Source organism: Acipenser ruthenus, chromosome 7 (genome assembly GCF_902713425.1).
Source record: "Acipenser ruthenus chromosome 7, fAciRut3.2 maternal haplotype, whole genome shotgun sequence".
Lineage (NCBI taxonomy): Eukaryota > Metazoa > Chordata > Actinopteri > Acipenseriformes > Acipenseridae > Acipenser > Acipenser ruthenus.
Genome location: NC_081195.1, coordinates 55,525,907 through 55,546,693, shown reverse-complemented (window position 1 = coordinate 55,546,693; position 20,787 = coordinate 55,525,907). Strand labels below are relative to the sequence as shown.

Sequence of the window (20,787 nt, the reverse complement as noted above, 5' to 3'; positions counted from 1 at the left end):
AAAAAAATATTAATAATTTTGCGGATTTACTGGTAAATTAGTCTGCAACATCTCAGGTGCGTTTTCCTGTTTAGATTTTGTTTTTTTAAGTTCATATGATACTCTGTTCCAGGTTTAAGTTTTAGAAATTAGTTGCTGTTAGTTCTCCTTGCCCGTAGATGGCAGTCGTCTACGTGGTGTCTGTTTTTAATTTTAATTACAGTTCTCTTATCTGTAGCAGACTGATAGTGCAGGTCACATAGCTTCACAGAGGTGCTTAGTTCACCAGTTCACAATGAACAGGCACCTGAGAGGGGGTATACCAGGACAACATTAGGTATGTGATTTATTTATTAAAATGTTATGTAGTAATGTTTTAATATATACATCTACACTGTTAAAATGCCATTGCCGAACAGTTTTCTTTAAACCTGTTAATGTCGTGTTACTGCAAAGTGATTTGACGTTTAATCAGTTGCATTTCTATTAGGAAATGCAATGTAGACTACAGATGACACGACTACGGAGTATTCATGGTTGAAACATTTCTTTAAAAAGAATACAGCACCTTATTGAAATCACATTTGTTGCTGAATGTTATTAACATTTAGAAAGCAAAGGCTCCTTTATTGACACAAGAGCTCGTTAACATTAACTTCAAAGTGCTGATCAGTGATATAGCAAGACATGTATTTATTCAATAATAATAAGAACAAAATAAATAAAGATTATTTAATTCTCGGTCTGTTAAGAAGATTAAGTAGATTATGTAAAGTAATTCTCAATATGCTATTTGTGGTTTATGTAGAATACGATTCTCTCTGTTTAGGTTCACTCTAACACACTGTTACTTCTGATCACTGATGAGAAGGTGGTTATAGATTTAATATTTTTTAACATACCAGCTGTCAGGTGGCCAGCAAAATGGGTTGTTTATAAGTGCAGGTTGGCATATATGTCTGCATAGGCTTTCCAAGATATTCATTCATATTTGATATGATTTTTCTTTAGGATGAGGGAGTGGTGGATTCAGGTTGGGCTCCTGACAGTGCCCCTCATTGCTGTCTATCTCCACATCCCTCCACCCCACATTTCTCCAACCCTTAATTCATGGAAAACTGCCGGGGCCTTTTTTACATTCAAAGGAAACCACATCTTTTACAGAGGTGAGAGGAATTATTAACATATTTACTGTTTTCGTTAAACAATGGGTATATACTTTCTAGATATCTAAGGCTATTTCAGACCTTGTATTCCTATCATGCAGCCGTAACTAAAATTGGCTCTCGGACTTGGTCAGTGATGAAAGCTGTGAGAAATAAATTCTCAGGGCAAAATCCATAATGTAAGACTTGCACAAAATATATATATATATATATATATATATATATATATATATATATATATATATATAATTACACATACATATACGTACACACTCTATGATTTCAAAGTGCATAAATGTCAACAGTAAATATTATGGCTTGATTCCATATTTTGTTTCTGCTTTTTTTCTGTCTTTCGAGTCAGATTCCTTGGGTGCAGTAGGAAGTTCTGATGTGGTTATACTTTTGCATGGATTCCCAACATCAAGTTATGACTGGTATAAGGTGAGTTACAGTAGTGTTGACTAGTGTAGACATTTTTGATACTGACTTACTGATGTGTCTTGCACATCATACTGTTAAAGCTTGGCAAGACCTGAGGAAGGTCATTCTCATAACAAGATCCCATGAAAGGGTATGGATATTCAACAAATTAAATGGTAATCTGATCTTTGTAATGACATTGAACAATAAGGAACTGTTAAACAACACATTGGCTTATACATATATTTGTTACATTTTGTCTTCTATTTTAGATATGGGATGGACTGAATCAGAGGTTCAGCAGAGTGATTGCACTTGATTTCTTAGGTTTTGGTTTCAGTGACAAACCTGTAAGTGTTTTTGTTTTAATTGCCTGATTTTGTCAAAATGGAAGTACTGTATTTATCTTGCAGGTATTGTTTCTTTGGCAGTGATTCATTCTGTGTGACTCAAACACTGTGGTTAGTAAGCTTTTGTTACAGAACAATGTGTTGTTGTTTTAAAAGTAATATTTGTTACAGTTTCTGTTAAAATATTTGGTTGTGTATTCAAAGTTAGTATTATTCATTCACACATTGTGGATTTCATAAATACTAGTAAATATACTGGTAATATACAACATGGTACATTTATTCATACAGTAATAAAGCCTGATTTATTAATTGCCTTTTTTTTCCAGAGGCCTCATCAGTATTCCATCTTTGAGCAGGCCAACATTGTGGAAGCACTGATGGCACATCTGGGCCTGCGTAATCAGAAAACCAATATCCTCTCTCATGACTATGGAGACACAGTTGCACTGGAACTCCTCTTCAGGTGAAAATAACTGCAGAGCGTGTTTTACAATCTGTGCCTTTGCTTCCTAAACATGTAACACAAGGATGCTTTTTTTCTGAAGTATAAGTTGTTGTCTAATAGGAAGAGCTTACAAAAGCAGTAACATCATTACTATATTTGAAAAAATGGGTGTTGCATTGGTTTTATTTACTGCAGTATGATGGAATGTGTATTAACTCATTCCTCATAACTTTCCAGGCATGAACACAATAAAACAGGGCATTTAATGATCAGCAGCCTGTGTTTGTCAAATGGAGGTAAGGTTGCTATATTTTGCCTATTTGGGCTCTAACTTGTATTTGATGTCTCTACAGGTGATTCTGTTTGTAATGCCTAATCTTTTGATTACTGCATTTTAGGCATCTTTCCAGAAACACACTATCCAAGATTCCTACAAAAGGTTTGTTACTGATATTGATAGATTATATGAATCAAGCAAAATTCTGCTGTTGGTTTAGAAGTAAACACTTGCAAGGGAATACAAACACAAAGACATACAGCAGCTGTTTACTGCTAACTAAGCATGCAATTTTATTAAACACTTTGGTGTTTCCTGTACTGTACTGCTCTACCTAAAAGAGACTAAAGGTATACCCAGATTTGATCAAACCAAAGATACTGTAAATGGGTGTTTTTACTAACTTATTGTTAATTTTTATTTTAACCTCATGGTGCAAAATATGTATTGCCATTGTCAGTTGTGTCACTGAATGTGAATTAAGTATTTCATGAACAAGTAACAGTATGTTTAGACGGCAAAATAATTGAAAACCCAGTATCTGAAACAACAGTACATCAACAATTATGGGCAACACTTCAAAGTGTGGATTTTGTTTTTTTTACTGTATATTGGGAGTTCTTTACCTTTTTATTTCCTGTTTTGTGTCTTAAAACAGCTGCTTAAAGACAGTGGGGTTCTGTCTCCAATTCTGACCAGACTCATTAACTTTGTCTTCTTCTCAAAGGGGTGAGTTGAGCCATTCCATTTTTTATCCAGGAATAATCACCAGGTATCACAGAAACCGGTTAATGCAAACAGGACTGATTTTACATTTAAACTGGAGTATTCTGTTTGATTTCAGTTCTGTAATACATGAGTAGTGTTGTTTTTATGTTGCAGAATTGGTGCTGTTTTTGGTCCATACACTCAGCCAACAGATGGTGAGTTCTGGGATATGTGGATAGGGATCCGTGTGAATGATGGCCACCTTGTCATGGACAGGTAATGTGTTTGTTCTTGCATCTCTGCATTGCATTAGGAGAGCCCTAATTTCTGGATGTTGATAATGAAGTGTGGTATGGAGACATTTCAACATGTGTGGAAGTGAACTAGGTAAGGTTTTGATGGAGATGTGGGTGTTTGAGCCCATATTATTCAGGAGGCTGTGTGGTCCAGTGGTTAAAGAAAAGGGCTTGTAACCAGGAGGTCCCCGGTTCAAATCCCACCTCAGCTACTGACTCATTGTGTGACCCTGAGCAAGTCACTTAACCTCCTTGTGCTCCGTCTTTCGGGTGAGACGTAATTGTAAGTGACTCTGCAGCTGATGCACAGTTCACACACCCTAGTCTCTGTAAGTCGCCTTGGATAAAGGCGTCTGCTAAATAAACAAATAATACACAGATACTTTGCTTTGAAATACTATCATAATCAAATAACAAAAACCCAAATCCCATAATGCCTTGGTAAGATCAGTCAACTGTTGAAAGGTTCTATTAGTTTGGGGTTCATATCATACAGGGGGCTTGCCTTATATTAAAACCTATATATGTAATAATTATATTACAGTATATCCCTAGTCTTAAATACAAATTATGATTACACTGAAACCTTTCTAATGATGTTTATCAGCCTACAGATGCATTCAAGGACCTATTAGATTTAAGAGAAAATCTACCACTAATATAGTTTGTCAAACAAAAGTGATCCAAAATATAGCCCTGTAAGAGAATGATTCTCCCTGTGTTTGAAGAATTAAGATTACCTAAAAGGTATTTATGTTTTAGTATTTTGCAGTACATTAACCAGAGACTGAAGCACAGAGACCGATGGGTTGGGGCCCTCACGACTACCACAGTACCTTGTGAGTTCAGTTCTGTATGAGCATGGATGGGCTGAATGGCCACTTGTTCGTAAACATTCTGTTTTCTTTTTATTTTTTAATCCTATGTGTTCCTACTTGAATATATACCCTGTTGAATTATACAGCTGTGGCCAAAAGTTTTACCTAGAATTTTAGGATTGAGATAGAATAAAAGAAAAACTATATTAACATATTTTATTTAACATCATCTCATCAAAGAAACTACAAAATGATATCGCAAAAGTCTACTGGAAGCCATAATAGTAGTACAATATTTCATATTAGATTTCGAAATGTCACATTTTTCAATTTGTCAGTTTTTCGTAAAGTATATGGAAAACTACAAAGCAGTATGTAATTCAATATGTTCAAGTCATTTTTGGCCATAGCTGTAGAATGGAAATGGGGTAATTTTGTTATGCCCAGTAAGTATGTGTTCACCAATGAAACAATTAGGCACAAAAAAAAACACCTTTTTTTAAAGTAACTGTTAAATGAAACCAAATTAAACACTTGATTTGTCAGGGAATGCTTTTGGTAAACCTCGTTCTGGTTACTTTAATGAATTTCAGTTAACCAGAGGTTTGTTCAGCAGAAATGCCTTTTAATTTTTGGATATTGTATAAAACATTGTTAAAACAATGTGAGAAATAATTTAATTTAGTTATTTTTTTATGTTTCTCAAATTCAATTTAAGGCTAATATGATAATAGTGCTACATTGATATACTAAATAGCTGCTCCTGTTAATCAATTTCTTCAGTCTTTGAGGGAAGGGGTGGTATTACTGAATCCTGAAAGTTTGGTTAATGTTTTAAGAGTGTTTTGTACCCAAAGTGACTTATTTAGTTGGTAGCAGTAATCCTTCAAGTTCTGAGAAGGCATTTTACCTCTTTAAAACAATCAAGTAATGTGTCAGATATTATACTTCATTTTAAGGGGCATTTCAAAACATAAAACACATTTATTGCTAAATGATATTTACTGAATTTCCTATAAACTATGAATATTTTTATATTAATATTCTGGGAAGAATTGCAAGACAGTATCTTAATAAATTTAAATCATTGCATATCCTGCCACCACCTCCTATTTAAAACCATTCATATTTTATCTAGGCAATAATTTGCATGAACTTTCTGTCATAATGTTGAACAAAAATTAATATCCTAGGATAACTTTGCTACAACCCACTTCCAGTGTCCAAGAGTAATGTACTCAGAATACCTGGTTTCACTTAATCTGTGTTTTGTGGTAATTACTAAAATACAGATTTTATATCAATCATGACCAAGTTTCCATCACTGCATATGTAGAAGGTCCAAGCCTTTTGTTCGTTATAGTTAAAGGACAATCAAAATGAACGATAAACTGTTGGAGTAAGTTAATGAGATGAGATTGTGAATAAAAGTAGAATTACACGTACCTGTTTGTCTCATGTATACAGTATTTTGCCTTTGCTTTATCCTATTTGTTAAAGAATTAAAACTCAGTACAAAAAACAAAAATCCCAAATTGAAGCTGAACTTTTATTCAAAATCAGTCTGACATGAATCGTTTCAAAGTGCAGCAAATCTTAATCCAACATGCAAGAATCCCAAACTGAACTTTTATTCCAAATCAACCTGACATGAAAATTTCATCAGATCCTTAAGGTTTTTTCTTCTTTTCTTTAATCAATTTTGCGTTGCCGCGTGGTTGCTGAACAAGCCAAAAAACAGTGCTTTTTGACAACCTATATTCACGACAGAGATATGCCTGCGTTACTCCTTTTTTACAATCAATTTAGTTTCTAGCTTTGTTGCAACATGAAATTATTTTTGTTACATAGTTACACAGCGTGCGCTTTTTATTAAGACAAAATAGTTGACTTCACTGTGGAGGTGGCATCCCGTGCGTACAGACCGCTATGTTGACAGTGTGTGTTTATATTATAGCCGAAGGTTCTTTATAATGAAGGGTGTTATAGCGAGGGTGTACTCTACCACTAGTGAGCAACTCCCTACTAAAATATGCTACAGTTTCTTTGAGCAAGGACTGGGACGATCATAAACTTTACAGGTATAAAGCCAATCTATTTTAACTGATGTTGCAAGATACCCATGCTTACAATCTACTAAGCTGATTACTTGGTGCACCATCTGTATAATCTGATAAGTCTCTAGACTTATTAACATGGACATTTTCCACATTTTACTATGATGAAACAAGCGTTCTGCAGGAAACAAATCATTTTTACTAGATCTACAATTAAAAGTTCCACCAGTATGTAATAAGTCTACACTAGAAATGGGTGTTTTTGTGAACAAAAGCCAAGCTTCTCCGGGGGCATAATTCAAGGGGATTTCATATCCGATTGAATGGTTTTTAAACATGAAGTAAGATTAATATGTGAAAAAGATCGGAATCGTTGATATTTCAAGTGTTTAAAACAGTGTGTCAATGGAATGGCTAATTTATACTATAGCAGTGTACCAACTGTCTGGAAAGTGATTGGTCTGTATAATTGTGACCAGAGGTTAAAACAGTGTAGCACTGAAATGACTGATATTCATGGGACACCACCTGTAACAGGACTTTATTGAGAAATCTGTCTCATGGTCACCAAATACTGTGGCAGCTTTGTAGCTACCCTTTTTTTTTTTTCTCTGTATTTCAGTACATCTAATTTATGGACCGCTGGACCCAGTGAACCCTCATCCTCAGTTTATTACTCTGTACCAGTAAGTGCAAATATACACATTTCACTGTATTGAAATGTTACCGTCATCAAGTTAGTCAAAACATAGGCATGCTTAACTTAAATATAACCTTCACACCATTGCAGGCACATATGAAAGCTATAGAAGTGTAGAGGATAGCTGTTTTTAACCAGGAACTTTTTTTTTCTCAACAGAAAACTTGTTCAGAGGTCCACAGTGTCAGTTCTTGATGATCATATCAGTCACTATCCACATCTGGAGGATCCTACAGGCTTCATGAATGCTTACCTCAGCTTTATCAACTCTTTCTGATCACACACTACTGCTTTGCTTAAAGCTTTAGATTAATATGGCTCCCTGAAAACTAAACAAAAAATGATTTTGCATTACTTTACCACCCTATTAGGATATATGGTGGATTTAGTAGATTGGGTCTCTTCCTATTATTATTTAAAGTAAAAATATTCTTTGCCAATTATACCCACAAAGAAAGTCATTGGTAATGATAGTTTTAAGGATAGTATCATCCGTATTACAATATTTCCTGGACCAAAAAGACTTTTTTTTTTACTGTTGAGGTTACTCCAAGTAACCGTGGGGTACAAACCATATTTTCTTTTAAGTGATCACAAACTAAAATGCATGTTGTACCAGTGTTACATGGAGTGCCTCAGTTACCGACATCCTGTACCTTCCAATTTAGACTATATTGTAACTGTTAAGATGCAGCGGTCTTAAAGAATGTTGAATTACATCCCCTCCAACCATTTAAAATAGTGGTCAACGATATGAAAATTTACATATGAAAAGCAGTAACTTACTGATCCTTTGCTTCATGATATCCTTGGAATAACACCCTACAGACGGCCAACAGTGCAAAACTTAATGCTGAATGCAAATAGTGTTTGGTACCCAAATATCAATCAGTGAAATAAAATTCTTAAGTAATAAGGTAGTGTGCAGTGTTTCTTTGTCTTTGAGACTGACAATGATTGTTATGGATAGGGTTTATTGTATCTCAATATAAAATAACTTGATTATATTGTGTTAGTATTGTAGCAGTATTTGCATTAAAAAGCATATCTCTGCAAGCGTTCCATACGTCTCTTTATGGAGTGTATGTATTGTGACATTTCTGGTTTCGCTGTGCTGAAAAATGAATCCCATTACAGCATAGCAAATTGATAGTGTTGAACTTCAAGAACACTGTTGTTTAGCTTAGTCGTTAGATACACCATGTTTATTTCACAGAAAGCTCCCAAGTTTCATTGAAAAAGTTAGTGATGAAGCAGATACCTTAGAATCCCATGATATTGTAATATGGAAATTATCGATATCAAACAATAACAATATTGGTGCCCATCACTACTTTTAAATTCAATAAAGCGTTTAATACCTGAACTTTAAAATGATCAAATAAATCATGGAGTTAAATTATACAAATACAGTATGTAGCAAACAATAAATGTAGAATTTCAAGCATATCAGTAGTAATTCAAGAAACTACAAATATCAGCATTCTTTAAGACCTCCAGTATTAAGCCAGTGAAAACCAAGGTACGAGTGACTTGTATTGATAAGTGAACTTCCAGGGGTAGTGGATTCCCTGTTTCATGAGTGTTGTATGTTCATACAGTAGTGTATTTTAATAAGTGTATACTAATACAACAGTATTTTTGTGGTGAAATTATAAAGGAATGTACTGCCATTCTTGCTAAACAGAGCAACAAAACAAATTCAAAAGAAGCAATTATAATTAATCTTTATTTTATGCAAATAAACTAGTTTTTCAAAAATTGGATTTTCTGTTCATGATTATCCAACAAATAATAATTTCAGTTGCAATACTACACTGAAGAGCTTATAGCAATGTGTCAATGTTCATGTTATAAAGAAATACAGTGTAAATCCCGGGACAGACAGGTGCGGTGCAGCACGCAAGGCATTTTGCCGCCTGTATCGCTGGCATTGCTTTCATGAGGTGTTGGACAGATCAGCGCTGGACGATACCACTAGTCCCGCTCAAATCAAAACCAGTGTTTTTATTTTCTGACTGCCACACGGTACCGTCGGTGGATTAACCAATCACAGCCAAGTACTGACAACATGTGCTTGCCAGGAAAAATCATGAATGAATCTGTTGTCTAAGGAGGTGTCCAAGCACCCTGAAGTGTTTGATCCCTCCCATATTTCATACAAGGATTGGCAAGTCAGTATTTTATACATCGCCCCTGATAAGCATCCTTCCTGTAGCCAATTTGATACTGTTATCATGTTTTGCCTTTTTTATTTCTGTAGTTAACTATTTTTACTAAATAACTGGATGTAAAAGGATATATTTTCTAACACCAGTAGTAGGCTACTTGCTGTCAGCAAAGTATTGTATGTTTCTTTGCTAAGCTGATCGCTCATTTCATACACCTGCATATAGATGACAGAAAAACAACTTTGATAAACAAACCAGTGTTTTTATTTATTTGATTATATGGGGGGCATTACAGCTATGGCCTAAAGTTTTGCATCACGCCCTATAGAATTAATGTTATGTTGACATATTGAAATTACATGATGCTTTGTAGCTTACCAAAAATTTAAAAATGTGACGAATGTTCGAAATCTAACATGAAATACTGTACTACTATTGACTTGTTAAATAAAACATCGAAATTATGTTCATATAGTTTTTTCTTTTTAAATTACATCTGCATCCTAATATTCTACTAGGTGATGCAAAACTTTTGGCCGTATATGTAAATTATATTCGAGTACATAGCCTACAGAACTGGTACTGTAGGCTGACAGGTACCGTGTAGTGCATACTGCTCCTGTGTGTCCGGGTGCAGACTAGCGGTGCCGTGCCACGCCTGTCTGTCTCAGGCTTGAAACTTCCATGGCAAATTCCAAGTATGTGTATTGTTCATAATTAACACATTGCACAAGTTCTTCAGTGTTTGGCTACCTTTAATATTATATCAGGCCCAAAATGGTCCTTCTTATGTGTTAAAAGAAGAAAAAAAAACAATTAAAGTTAAAATAAGTTATTTTTGGCTGATTAAAGGCCTGTTTTATAAAGATTTTAGGTCCATGATTCCCTGGTCACAAATAGTGTGCAAGGCTCCTTGCATTCTGCCAATCCAGACACTATACATTTAAGATTTATTCTGGGGGAAAAAAAAAAAAAAAAAAACACTCCTAACTGTGGTTATTTATATAAAAAGGAAAAAAAAAGTGAACTTTGTTACTTAGCATATAGAATAAACTTAATTAGTTCATTTAAACTTGACAGTATAACTATATGACTACAACAAAGTTTCAAAGCGAAGTTGAATTATTACCGTTTTATTGACCCAAAATAATGTAAATGAGAAAGTACATTTAGTTAAGCTGTCAACACATTAAACATGCAAGGTAATTTTCTACAACACAGATATATACCTAATAAAGGGATTAACTGAAACCACTGTTTTATGCAGGGGTCACCGATTTTCTTATAAAAAATGGTTTTGGTCGGAAACGTACACAGTAGCAGGTACCGAAACAGGTTTAGCCAACAGAAGCAAGGATGACATCTACTGCGGTCTCTTCTGTGCTCCGCACTGTCACCTGCATTGTGACTCCATCAGCTAGAGCAAGCCTGGAGCGCACCAACACGTCATGGCCACCTCTGAAAACACCTGGAAAAGAACAGGTATACCAGAGGGTTCAGCACATACAATGTACATGGATATTTAAAAAACAAATACAAGTAAAATAACAAAAACTCCCGTATTAACACAGGTTATATAGAACTACCTGAACTTATATCACCCTCAATTTTCTGTCTAACACATTCTGCTTCAGACCAAATGTATGAATGCTGTTTTTGTGTTTTTTTAACATCAGAAATCTCTCAGTTTACCTGCAAGGAAGAGCACATGTGAGTTTTTGTTCTCTGGGACCTTGTCTGATCTTTCACATGGCTGCATTCCCAGGAAGCTAATAATGTTACCGACAGCCTCTGCAATAGAAAGTACAAGAATACGTTATTTAAAAACTATACCATGAAAGGTGGCAACATGCCATACATGAACACTTAAACTAAAATGCTATTAGTAATAATTTCTACAACAATGTTTTTCTGTAAGGTTATTAAAATATACAGTATTATTACTAGTTAGATAGCTGTGTATACTGCATTTGTAATACAAGTATGCATTAGACCAGTTTTTTCAAACCATTACTAGCAAAGACTTTCTTTGCATACAGTAAAAGTACATTTTCTCATAATTCTTCAATGTTCAGACTATCTGTGGTTAAATCCAGACCCACACAATTGCATTATGCTCATTCTGAATTTCTTGTAAGTAATTATGTAGGTGCCATACAAAGATCTGCTAGTTATAGTGCAATTGACTTTGCATTTGCAAACCTAGCAGTGATTAGCATGATTGCAGTTCCACATCTGATGGATATAGTCTCAATAAATGCATATTAAAAAAAGGCTTTCAGCAGCCTTCTATAAACAACTAATTCTATATGACAATTTACAATTTAGCAATAGACTGGGCGTATAGGGATTTAGACTGGTCCCAGTAAACCAATTATGTGCTAAAGCAGTAACTGTAAATGCCAGTTCTTTGCAAGAGGAATGCTGATACCTTCAAGAGTTTTTACAGAAGCAAGAGCAAATGTTTCTTCTTTTTCAAATTCATCTCCCACTTCTTCCCATGCAGCTCCAAAGTTGGGTTTTAAGACCCTCTGTATGTGGTCAGCCACAGTTACCTCTAGGTCTTCCAACTGGAAAAGGACAACAGGGACTTTTAATAACAGCATCTGAATTTTTTATGATATTTGGTCTTGCATAAGTCATGGCCAATATCTATCTATCTATATACACACACTACCTACCACATATTCATCGTCGTAACCGTCTTCATCTGGCTCCCCGGTGTTTGGGTCACAGTCCCGTACTAAATACTTCATTGTGCAGCTGAACGTACAAGAAACTAGAAAAAAAAAAGAATACACCTTTAAGGGCATTTCCTAACTAGCAATGTGTTGGTAAACCCTAACCATATCATTGATCATCTAACAAACCACGGTATTGTTTAAATACTTTCAAGTCTTTGGAACACGACATTTGAAGGTGGTTTAGTATGGAAGTGCTGACAGGTCCCAAAACCAGACATCTACATTTCACATTATTCAGTCACTTGTACACAGTGCACAAATGTATTGCAAATACTAAGGGTGATAGCAAACAATATTCATTTAAAAATGTATCTCCCTTTCCATTAGATCAACCACCAAGTGAATTAACCCATGAGCCTAAAAATGCCCCACATGTACCTGCAGTGGGATCATCATCAGGCAGTCTGACAAGAGTGTAACATGACCCAGGCTGGCTATATGGTAAATCAAGTGCCGGAACATAATGGACCACTTCATAAGCTTCCGAAGGTTCCATCTGCACCATAACTTTCTGTAGAAGCTGATCATTCAAGGTATTTGTACAGTCAAACTGAAAGATTAAAACAAAAAATGTAAGTGTTAGATAAGGACAGACAGAGAGAACAAGCATCTCCATGCGTCCCCAAATTCTGATACTATCAATAACTTGTGCTTTGCAAGTGTGACACATGGCAGGTCCCTTTCTAGATCCTCAGATTCTTACACTCCAAATTAAAAAAGGTGAAGACTGTTGTAACGAAGTTTAATAAAAACTGAATAGGAAAAAAATAAATAAGACAGCAGTCATACCTGAAATACCATGTGATTTGTGAAAGTGTGTTTTATGCAGCGAACCACGTACTCCGTCTCCGCCTCTGTGAGCTGAACTGGATCAGAAGATTTGAACAGAGGACCCAGGGCCTTAAATTCAGGTATGGCTGCCAGTTGTTCTGGAAAAGAAATGTACTCTCAAGATCCTATTTTTCTACAGGGTTGCAGACCACCAAACATATCTCTTGTTTTCTTAATTCATTTATTTATTTTTCTGAATTTTTTTCAGAACTTACCTTGATATATGTCTTGACGAGATGGACCCACTTTCTCTGGCATTTTACTGGTAACCACTGTGGCAATTTCTAAATAGCAAAGAAGATTAAGATTTTTTAAACAAGACTATGTTCTGTTTTTATACTGGCAAAACCATTTTGTTGCAGTAATGACAATGCAATATATCTATCTAAAAAAGATCTTATCTTACCTGTTTTCTGTTCATTAATTGGTGCAGAAGCCAGAGGAACAGTTTTCATATCAAATGGCTTTTCTGTGGGCTCAAGAGTGTATTGATGTAGAGATTTTTCCAAGCCAGGGACAGATACAGACAAACCTGCAAAACAATTTAGAAGATTACATTTCTATTTATAGTAGCATCAATTCTGGAAGGTAAATTAACTATTAACACCACTGTGGTGCATGCATTATTGTAGTAGAAAAACAGAACTTGCTAGCCAGTACACCACCTACTAAAAAAACTTAAGGGAGTAAAAAAGACCAAACTTTACAGAACAGCTGGTATCTAGCAAATGATTGCTTTTGTTTGAACTTTGAAAGAATAAGTCTTTCTTCTCACCATTGAAAATGTAGGCTGCATTCAGTGCTTTTTGTTTCTGCAAGAGCACATTCATATAGAATGTAGCTCTGTCACGTACTTCATCATCACTGTCCATCATACACCTGTAACAGCAACAAAAATGTTACACCAAAAGGCTTAGCCAAGGACTTGAAAGGTTAAATAAATACAATAATTAATTAAATGAATGAATAAATAAATAAATAAATAAATAAATTAAAGCTGCATGTGCTGGAACACACACATGCCTAATCCTCACCTCTGTAAAAGAACAAGCACACTGGGCAGAAGGTCATCATTCTGAGCTCCAAACTTAGCCAAAGCACTCACAGCAGCTAAGGGAAAAGATTTGGGGGTTATGAACTATATTGCAAATACAGGCAATATAAGATCATGTTCATTGTTGCAATAGTCAAAAGCTTATAACTTGCTTTTTTTATTTCCTACAATGAAATACCAAACTGCAAGTTTCCCTACCTGCTCGTACAGCTTCACTCTCAAGAACAACCCTGTTAAAAATGAAGCGGATGTATTTGGAAGGCGTGGGGGTCCTCGGTCCTTCCTTGCCCAGCATATGCAAGATCTTGGTGGCCAGAACAGTGTGCTCACAGTCTTCTATGAACTCGCACAGGTGAGCAAGGCCAGTTTCCTTACTCTCTGGGTTCTCCTCAATGATACTTATAATGCAGTCCACAATAGCACGCTTGTACTCAAATCCACCCTGACAAGAAAAAAGTCACCATCATATTTATAACCAATTCCCCCACTGATCTTTCAGAGACACTAGTTTTCTGTTCTAAAAATAACTCTTAATATCATCCTTTGTTTTGTGGTCATGTAAATAAATATACAACTTACATCATCCCTGAGCATGTTGGAGAGGAAGTTCATCATCACACTGTGCTTGCGGGGGTATTTCTGACAGAGTGCACTGATTGCCTGCACTACAACCACCTAAAACACAAGGCTTCATTTAAAGCAGGATTAACTTGTTTTATGTTTCTTTACTTAACATTTCAGTCACATCTTTCAATGACAATATATGTATTTGTATACCATTATACCAAAATAAGTGAATAATACCTTCAGTAAAAAAAATAAAAGGCTTGACTAAGTACTGACAACAATTCAGTGTATGTTTATTAAATTTAGTAGGACCTCCAATGGATTGATGACAGCACCTAGTATGTATCATACATTGTTGTACAAGCTTTTTGCACAAGAGTGGGAGATCAGTTTCAAACACTAAATACTTAAAGACTATCTTTTTACCAACTCAATCCAACAATACTTGATGCTTAATATTTTCACCCACTGTTAAAACATTTAACCAAAATCAATTTACCTTAAACTCATCTGATATTTCAGACACAAAGGATGAGATCTGTTTCATAAGCCTGTCCACACTGCTCTCGCTGCCTGTTTTCAGCAGGGTGGTGATTGCCAGGGTAGCAATGCTGCGGTTTGAGTCTGTAATTAGATTCTCCAAGTCCAAGTTACAGGCTGTTACTGCTGATGGGTGTTTCATCGCCACCTAACCCAAATACAGAAATAAATGTTATGCAAGTAAAAACCCTAATGGTTTGTGCTGGACAGGTTTCAATGTTCCTAGAACGAGTACTGTGTTGATTGTGCTATCCGATGGCAACACTGCTGCTCTTGACACAGTTGTCATAATTTCACCACATGTTCACAAACAAGTCAGTTGCAAAAAAAAATACATTAATAAAGGGGTTGACAATTAAAACATCTGCATCCACACTAATATGTAAAACATTTTTTTCCAGCACTTAAGAATGTAGCTTCTAATGTTTTGTTACTTACCTTATTAAGAGTCCTAACTGCTGCATATCTCAGAGCTGCTTTTGGAGAGCTACAGAACAGCTGGAGCACTGTTTATATTAAAAAAAAAAAAAAAAAAAAGGTTTAATATGGCTAGGTGATGAATTACTACAATCACTAAATAAATATAGCTTATCTCTACAAATTCACCTGAGACAGCAGGTGCAAGCTCCCTTGCTGTGCAATTGGGAAGATGTACAATGGCAGAAGCTGCTTCGTATACCACCATCTCATGCTTATTCCGCAGGCAACTCTCAATGAAGTCAAACAAAGGATTGTCATGTCTGCAAACAATAACCAAATGAAAGTTAGCTGAAAAACAGAATTCTTCATTTCACTGGTCGACAAATGTAAAATTAAACACTGAAAGTCCATTTAGTGAAGAATTCACTGGACATGAAGCAGAGCCTACCCTCCATCTGTCTCTTCCAGCAGTCTGCTGGCAATACGTATCAGCATACAGTATGCAAACGGGGACTTCAGGCCAGACTTGGTAAATTTGTTCAACATTTTCGACACAGCCAGGCGGTCATTTTTTCTCAGGTGGTATAGAAGACCTAATGCATGGTACTATGTGTGGAATAAAAAAAAAAGAAAGTAAATATACAAAGTAAAAATGTTTCTGAATATATCAGATTTGTTTAATTAAGACAAACATGCAATTATAAAATTATGGGGGTCAGTTTGTCAAATCTGAAATGTGTGGCTTCACACAACCTTAAATATACACAGTTGGGTCATCTTATAAAGGAGTAATAATAAAAAAAATATGCAGCATTTACAAAAATGTATATCCAACATGTTTTTTTCCCCCATGTGGATTCAAATGTATAACCACAAACTATAAAGTTTGACCTAAAGCAATTCCATCAGTGAAAGCTATTTGTGAAATTGCGCACCTCAGCACATGCTTACCTGCACCATCATGTTGTCACTAGAGGCAGCCTCCTGAGCCTCATTCACCCAACGTTTAACAACGTCATAACTCATCTTCACCATATGCTAAAAACAAAAAGGACATTACTTGCTAAATTAATCTCAAGACTTATTGCAAGTGTTCACAAACACTAAGAAATTAAGACTGGTGGTGCTTTACAGACATCATGCAAAAGTATTCAAGTAACAACTGAACGTGACAACAAACCTGAAGCTCAGTTTATTAACTTACCAATGAGGAAACCAACGCAGAGCTTGACACACTGGGCACTTTATCCACAATGGCCTGTTTCATGTATCTCTCTATTGCTTGCAGCATGGTGGTCTGTGTAACATAAAATACATGTTACATATATATATATATATATATATATATATATATATATATATATATATATACATATATACACACACACATTATATATATATATATATATATATATATATATATATAGATATATATATATATATATATATATATATATATACACACATACTGTACTGTATGCAAAGAAAAGAATGTCCTCATTTTTTCACAATTGGTTGAGTGATTCCCTATCTAAAATCCCTATACCCTGATCATGCTTTGCGGGTTGCTTTCCGTGGGTTGAGGAGGGGGAAGGGGCTGACTGAACCAGGATCAGGCAGTGACTGACTGCAGCTGACCCTTCAGTCTGGTATTCTTACTAGGCTGTGAGATTTGGAGAGACTTGTGACTGATGCATAATGAAACAAGGCTTTTTTAGTACTTGCATCTTGAAATTGAAAGACTACAATTAGAAATACTTAATAAAATCAATAGGCACTCACATCAGTAATACGGCAAAGAGCTCGGATCGCAGGGCCCCTGTAGACATCTTCCTTTCCTGTCATATCCTTGGTCAAACTACAACGAAGCAGCAGAAAATCTGCATCATTATACAATCATTTTTAGATGGCCAAAAAATAAAATTGTACCGTCTATGAACTAATTTGTTTATATAATAACCATGTACAGAAGAAAAATATACCCTTGAACTAAAGATAAGCAGTGGAATTCAGGGAATTACTGGTACTTTGATCAAGTAAAGTACACAATGCAGCTGTCTGTTGCAAATAGATTATAAAATGATACAGTATATAATAAAAAAAATTCCTTTCAAATAAAAAAATCAGCAGCATTGAATACAGTAAGCTCAGCACTCTCGTGTTGTCCAAGTAGATTTATGTATGACAACTTTAGAGAAAGTACTGTCAGGGTCAAAACATTCTGGGAATGAGAAATTTTAATGCGGACAAAGATAAATGTTATATTCAAAACCTGACATACTTATTTACCTTTTATGCGAGTGTAAAGAAATGTACCCAATAAACATAACATCCTTACCTGCTTGTGACAATGATCACATCCTCCGAGATGTTTGCCATCTCTTTTATAGTCAGGTAGCACATTCTTCTCAGTGTTTGCTGTAAAATAAGTTATTCATATAATCATGGGATGAATAAAGATATTTGTGTCTGAAGAATCAATACCTTCACAAAACTGAAGGCTACATATTCTGTTAAGCACTAAAGCCAGAAAGCATGGTAAAAACCTTGTGTTCAAAAGACAGGTTACCTACAAAAATAATTATAATTATTGGTATTTAAAAAATGCACAGATGCCAAGCAATGTTTGGTTTACTGAATGATGTCAAATATTTAAATTACAATATTTTTCGTTGTTGAAACTTTACCTAACAATGTTATTTGCCAGTCAGCTGTAGTATGCATTAGTAGATAATGCATTGGTGCATTATAGAAAACAAAACGGTACTTACATCATTTGACTGAAACAGCCTGGTCATAGCAAAAAATGCTTCTGTAGCTTCTGTTGTTCCAAAATGCTCACCCTATAAAAACAGTTCAATATTTATACAAAAAAAAGTTGATATTTAAAGTTTTACAATCGGTTTATTGATATATTTACAGATTTACCAAAAATGTCCTTTTCTTACCTGGTTCAGGAGATAAATAATCTTTGTGAGGATATGAAGACATCTTCTGGGGTTTATTGGAGTTTCATTAAAAATACGAGCCTGCAAACAATCCACACAGAAACAGATTAGGAAATAAAACGGAAAACAACACATTGTCAAAATTGACTATTAAGGTTTTCTAAACCAGGCTGAATATAAAACATAGTTTTAAAATACACATGACTGACCCCTGGAAATATCACAACTGTATGTACCCAAGGTGATTTTGCTATAGTTAAAACATATCTAGTGTTTCTTGTTTCTTCCTTTGCATAAAAATAGTAGTCATATTAATACATACATACTACTACTAATAACAATAATAAAAATAATACATGTATGTACAGTATTAAAGAATTTCATTGAAACTGCACTGGCCCACCTCTTGAAGAACAGCACTTTTCTCCAGATGTTGAAAAGGGTTAGAGCCACTTCCTAGACAAATAAAAAAATAAAGATTAGAAAGGGATTTATAACTACATAACAAAAACATCAAATACTGGCTATTTGCACTGTCTATGGTCATCTAAGTGATTGTATATATATATATATATATATAAAGATACCATAAAAATAAAATGATACTTTTTAAAAATACTTTTGGTATATCATGGTAAACTGTCATACAGATGTACCAACATAGGGCAACTGATGAGTCAGATCTGAATGGGGTACTACGCTGGGTGTCACAGCTGGCAGTTGAGTTGTACACTGCATATATTCTGAACTATTTTACTTCATCACTGATGTACAACTTAAAGCAAGCTGCATTACTTACGTGTGAAATTAACTACGTTAATGTATTGTTCAGCAACCAGTACCGGTAAATTAGTACATTCATTACGTTAACATAGATGTATTATTAATGCTGACAAAGTTAATATTCTGGGCTAATGTTAATTATGTTACCGCATGATCTTGATTATTGTATTTTACGACTGCTTAAAGAGTCAGAATCAGGCCCCAAATACTGCTCCAATCCCAGAAGAAAAAGTAAGAACATATCGAGGCTCGTACGGCCTGCATAAGGAGGTACGGTACATATTCGCTTGGACACCCTTCCGACTGAAAATGTAGTGTTAAAAAGGTTAGTTCGTAAATAAAATTAATGCGATTACTTACCAGACTCCTCGTCCTTTTTGTCGAATTTCTTAATCATTTCTTCTTTGTATCAGTAATGTTGACTATTGACTCTGTACTGTAGGGTCACAGCTTCCACATCACACTGAGGTTGCTGTCAGTCAAACCCAAGCCCCGCCTTTCCACGTAGACGACACAGTGCAACGTGGACACGTAGCACAGCAGATCAGAATAAGCTTTCCATATCCAGGAAGTTTACTCTTCACCTGCAGAGAAAGTTACGTTGGCGATTTCTAACTAAGGTCTGCTAAACGGAAACTTAAAATCGAATCGTGAAATATAAGTCAGTAGTGAAACATTTTCAGTTGACTATTATGTAGTCAACTATTATGTGTGTAGGCCAGCTGCCACACGGATTTGATTGTCAAAGCAAATTCCATGGCAATTTCTACAGGGCAGCACCCTTGGTCGGTGGTGGGTAACACATGGATTTTGATTACATTTAGTGAATCTTGTGGCAAATGTAAACATGAACACATTAACATATACAGCAGCTAAAACTGTTTTGAAACGGCGTAATGGTATCAGTGAGTTTCAAGGTATGTTGTCGATCAGACTACACAGAGGACAATTGTAATGCTCACTTTTTTTTTTGTTTTTACCTCTAAAGGGAGTAGTATGTAGGAGGTGGTGAACGGATTAGAAAAACAATGCGCTGGCTATGAGGCACAAAACAACAGATTCGAAGTTTGAATCCCCATGAGGAGGGAGAGAGAGAGAGAGAGAGAGAGAGAGAGAGAGAGAGAGAGAGAGAGAGAGAGAGAGAGAGAGAGAGAGAGAGAGAGAGGAGAGAGAGAGAGAGAGAGAGGAGAGAGAGGAGGAGAGAGAGAGAGAGAGAGAGGAGAGAGAGAGAGAGAGTCAATGTATACAGAGAATAAGTGTGGTGTGAAAATTGGAAACCAAAGAACAGGGTTTTTCACCCAAGGGCGTGGAGTGAGACAGGGCTGCAGTCTGAGCCCAACACTGTTCAACATCTACATCAACGAGTTGGCTACGGTGCTGGAACAGTCTGCAGCCCCTGGCATCACTCTACACGACAAAGAAATCAAATTCCTGCTCTATGCAGATGACCTGGTCCTGCTGTCACCCACTGAACAGGGGTTGCAGCAGAGCCTGGCACTGCTGGAGC

General features: G+C 35.6%; 2 protein-coding genes across 2 annotated transcripts; one reads left to right on the top strand and one right to left on the bottom strand.

Moving 5' to 3' along the window:
- The first annotated feature begins 173 nt into the window (after positions 1–173).
- Positions 174–8,983, top strand: mest (mesoderm specific transcript). The gene is made up of 12 exons (XM_034024797.3): positions 174–316; positions 991–1,145; positions 1,510–1,589; positions 1,841–1,918; positions 2,248–2,384; positions 2,604–2,662; positions 2,765–2,805; positions 3,302–3,372; positions 3,526–3,627; positions 4,410–4,486; positions 7,145–7,208; positions 7,382–8,983. Exons 2-12 carry the CDS (start codon positions 992–994, stop codon positions 7,497–7,499), a joined length of 981 nt encoding a protein of 326 aa, XP_033880688.3. The 5' UTR covers positions 174–316; position 991; the 3' UTR covers positions 7,500–8,983.
- Positions 8,984–10,510: 1,527 nt separating this feature from the next.
- LOC117414922 (coatomer subunit gamma-2) lies at positions 10,511–19,851 on the bottom strand. Its single transcript, XM_034024776.3, has 24 exons — positions 19,641–19,851; positions 18,901–18,953; positions 18,498–18,578; positions 18,321–18,392; positions 17,888–17,967; positions 17,332–17,407; positions 16,754–16,846; positions 16,501–16,587; positions 15,998–16,155; positions 15,736–15,869; positions 15,568–15,635; positions 15,089–15,277; positions 14,602–14,697; positions 14,221–14,464; positions 14,003–14,078; positions 13,744–13,847; positions 13,375–13,500; positions 13,184–13,252; positions 12,927–13,066; positions 12,516–12,687; positions 12,075–12,172; positions 11,825–11,963; positions 11,086–11,184; positions 10,511–10,861 (listed from the first exon to the last, which is right to left on the bottom strand). Exons 1-24 carry the CDS (start codon positions 19,675–19,677, stop codon positions 10,731–10,733), a joined length of 2,622 nt encoding a protein of 873 aa, XP_033880667.1. The 5' UTR covers positions 19,678–19,851; the 3' UTR covers positions 10,511–10,730.
- Between the last annotated feature and the right edge of the window lie 936 nt (positions 19,852–20,787).

Bases quoted from the DNA above. Each gene is read 5' to 3' on its own strand.
- LOC117414922 (XM_034024776.3), bottom strand. From the start codon at position 19,677: ATGATTAAGAAATTCGACAAAAAGGACGAGGAGTCTG. The intron at 13,253-13,374 runs GTAAGATAAGAT...TTTGCTATTTAG, and splicing joins AATTAATGAACAGAAAACAG to AAATTGCCACAGTGGTTACC. The intron at 12,688-12,926 runs GTATGACTGCTG...TTAATCTTTCAG, and splicing joins CAAATCACATGGTATTTCAG to TTTGACTGTACAAATACCTT.
- mest (XM_034024797.3), top strand. From the start codon at position 992: ATGAGGGAGTGGTGGATTCAGGTTGGGCTCCTGACAGTGCCCCTCATT. The intron at 3,373-3,525 runs GTGAGTTGAGCC...TTTATGTTGCAG, and splicing joins TTTGTCTTCTTCTCAAAGGG to AATTGGTGCTGTTTTTGGTC. The intron at 4,487-7,144 runs GTGAGTTCAGTT...TCTGTATTTCAG, and splicing joins CACGACTACCACAGTACCTT to TACATCTAATTTATGGACCG.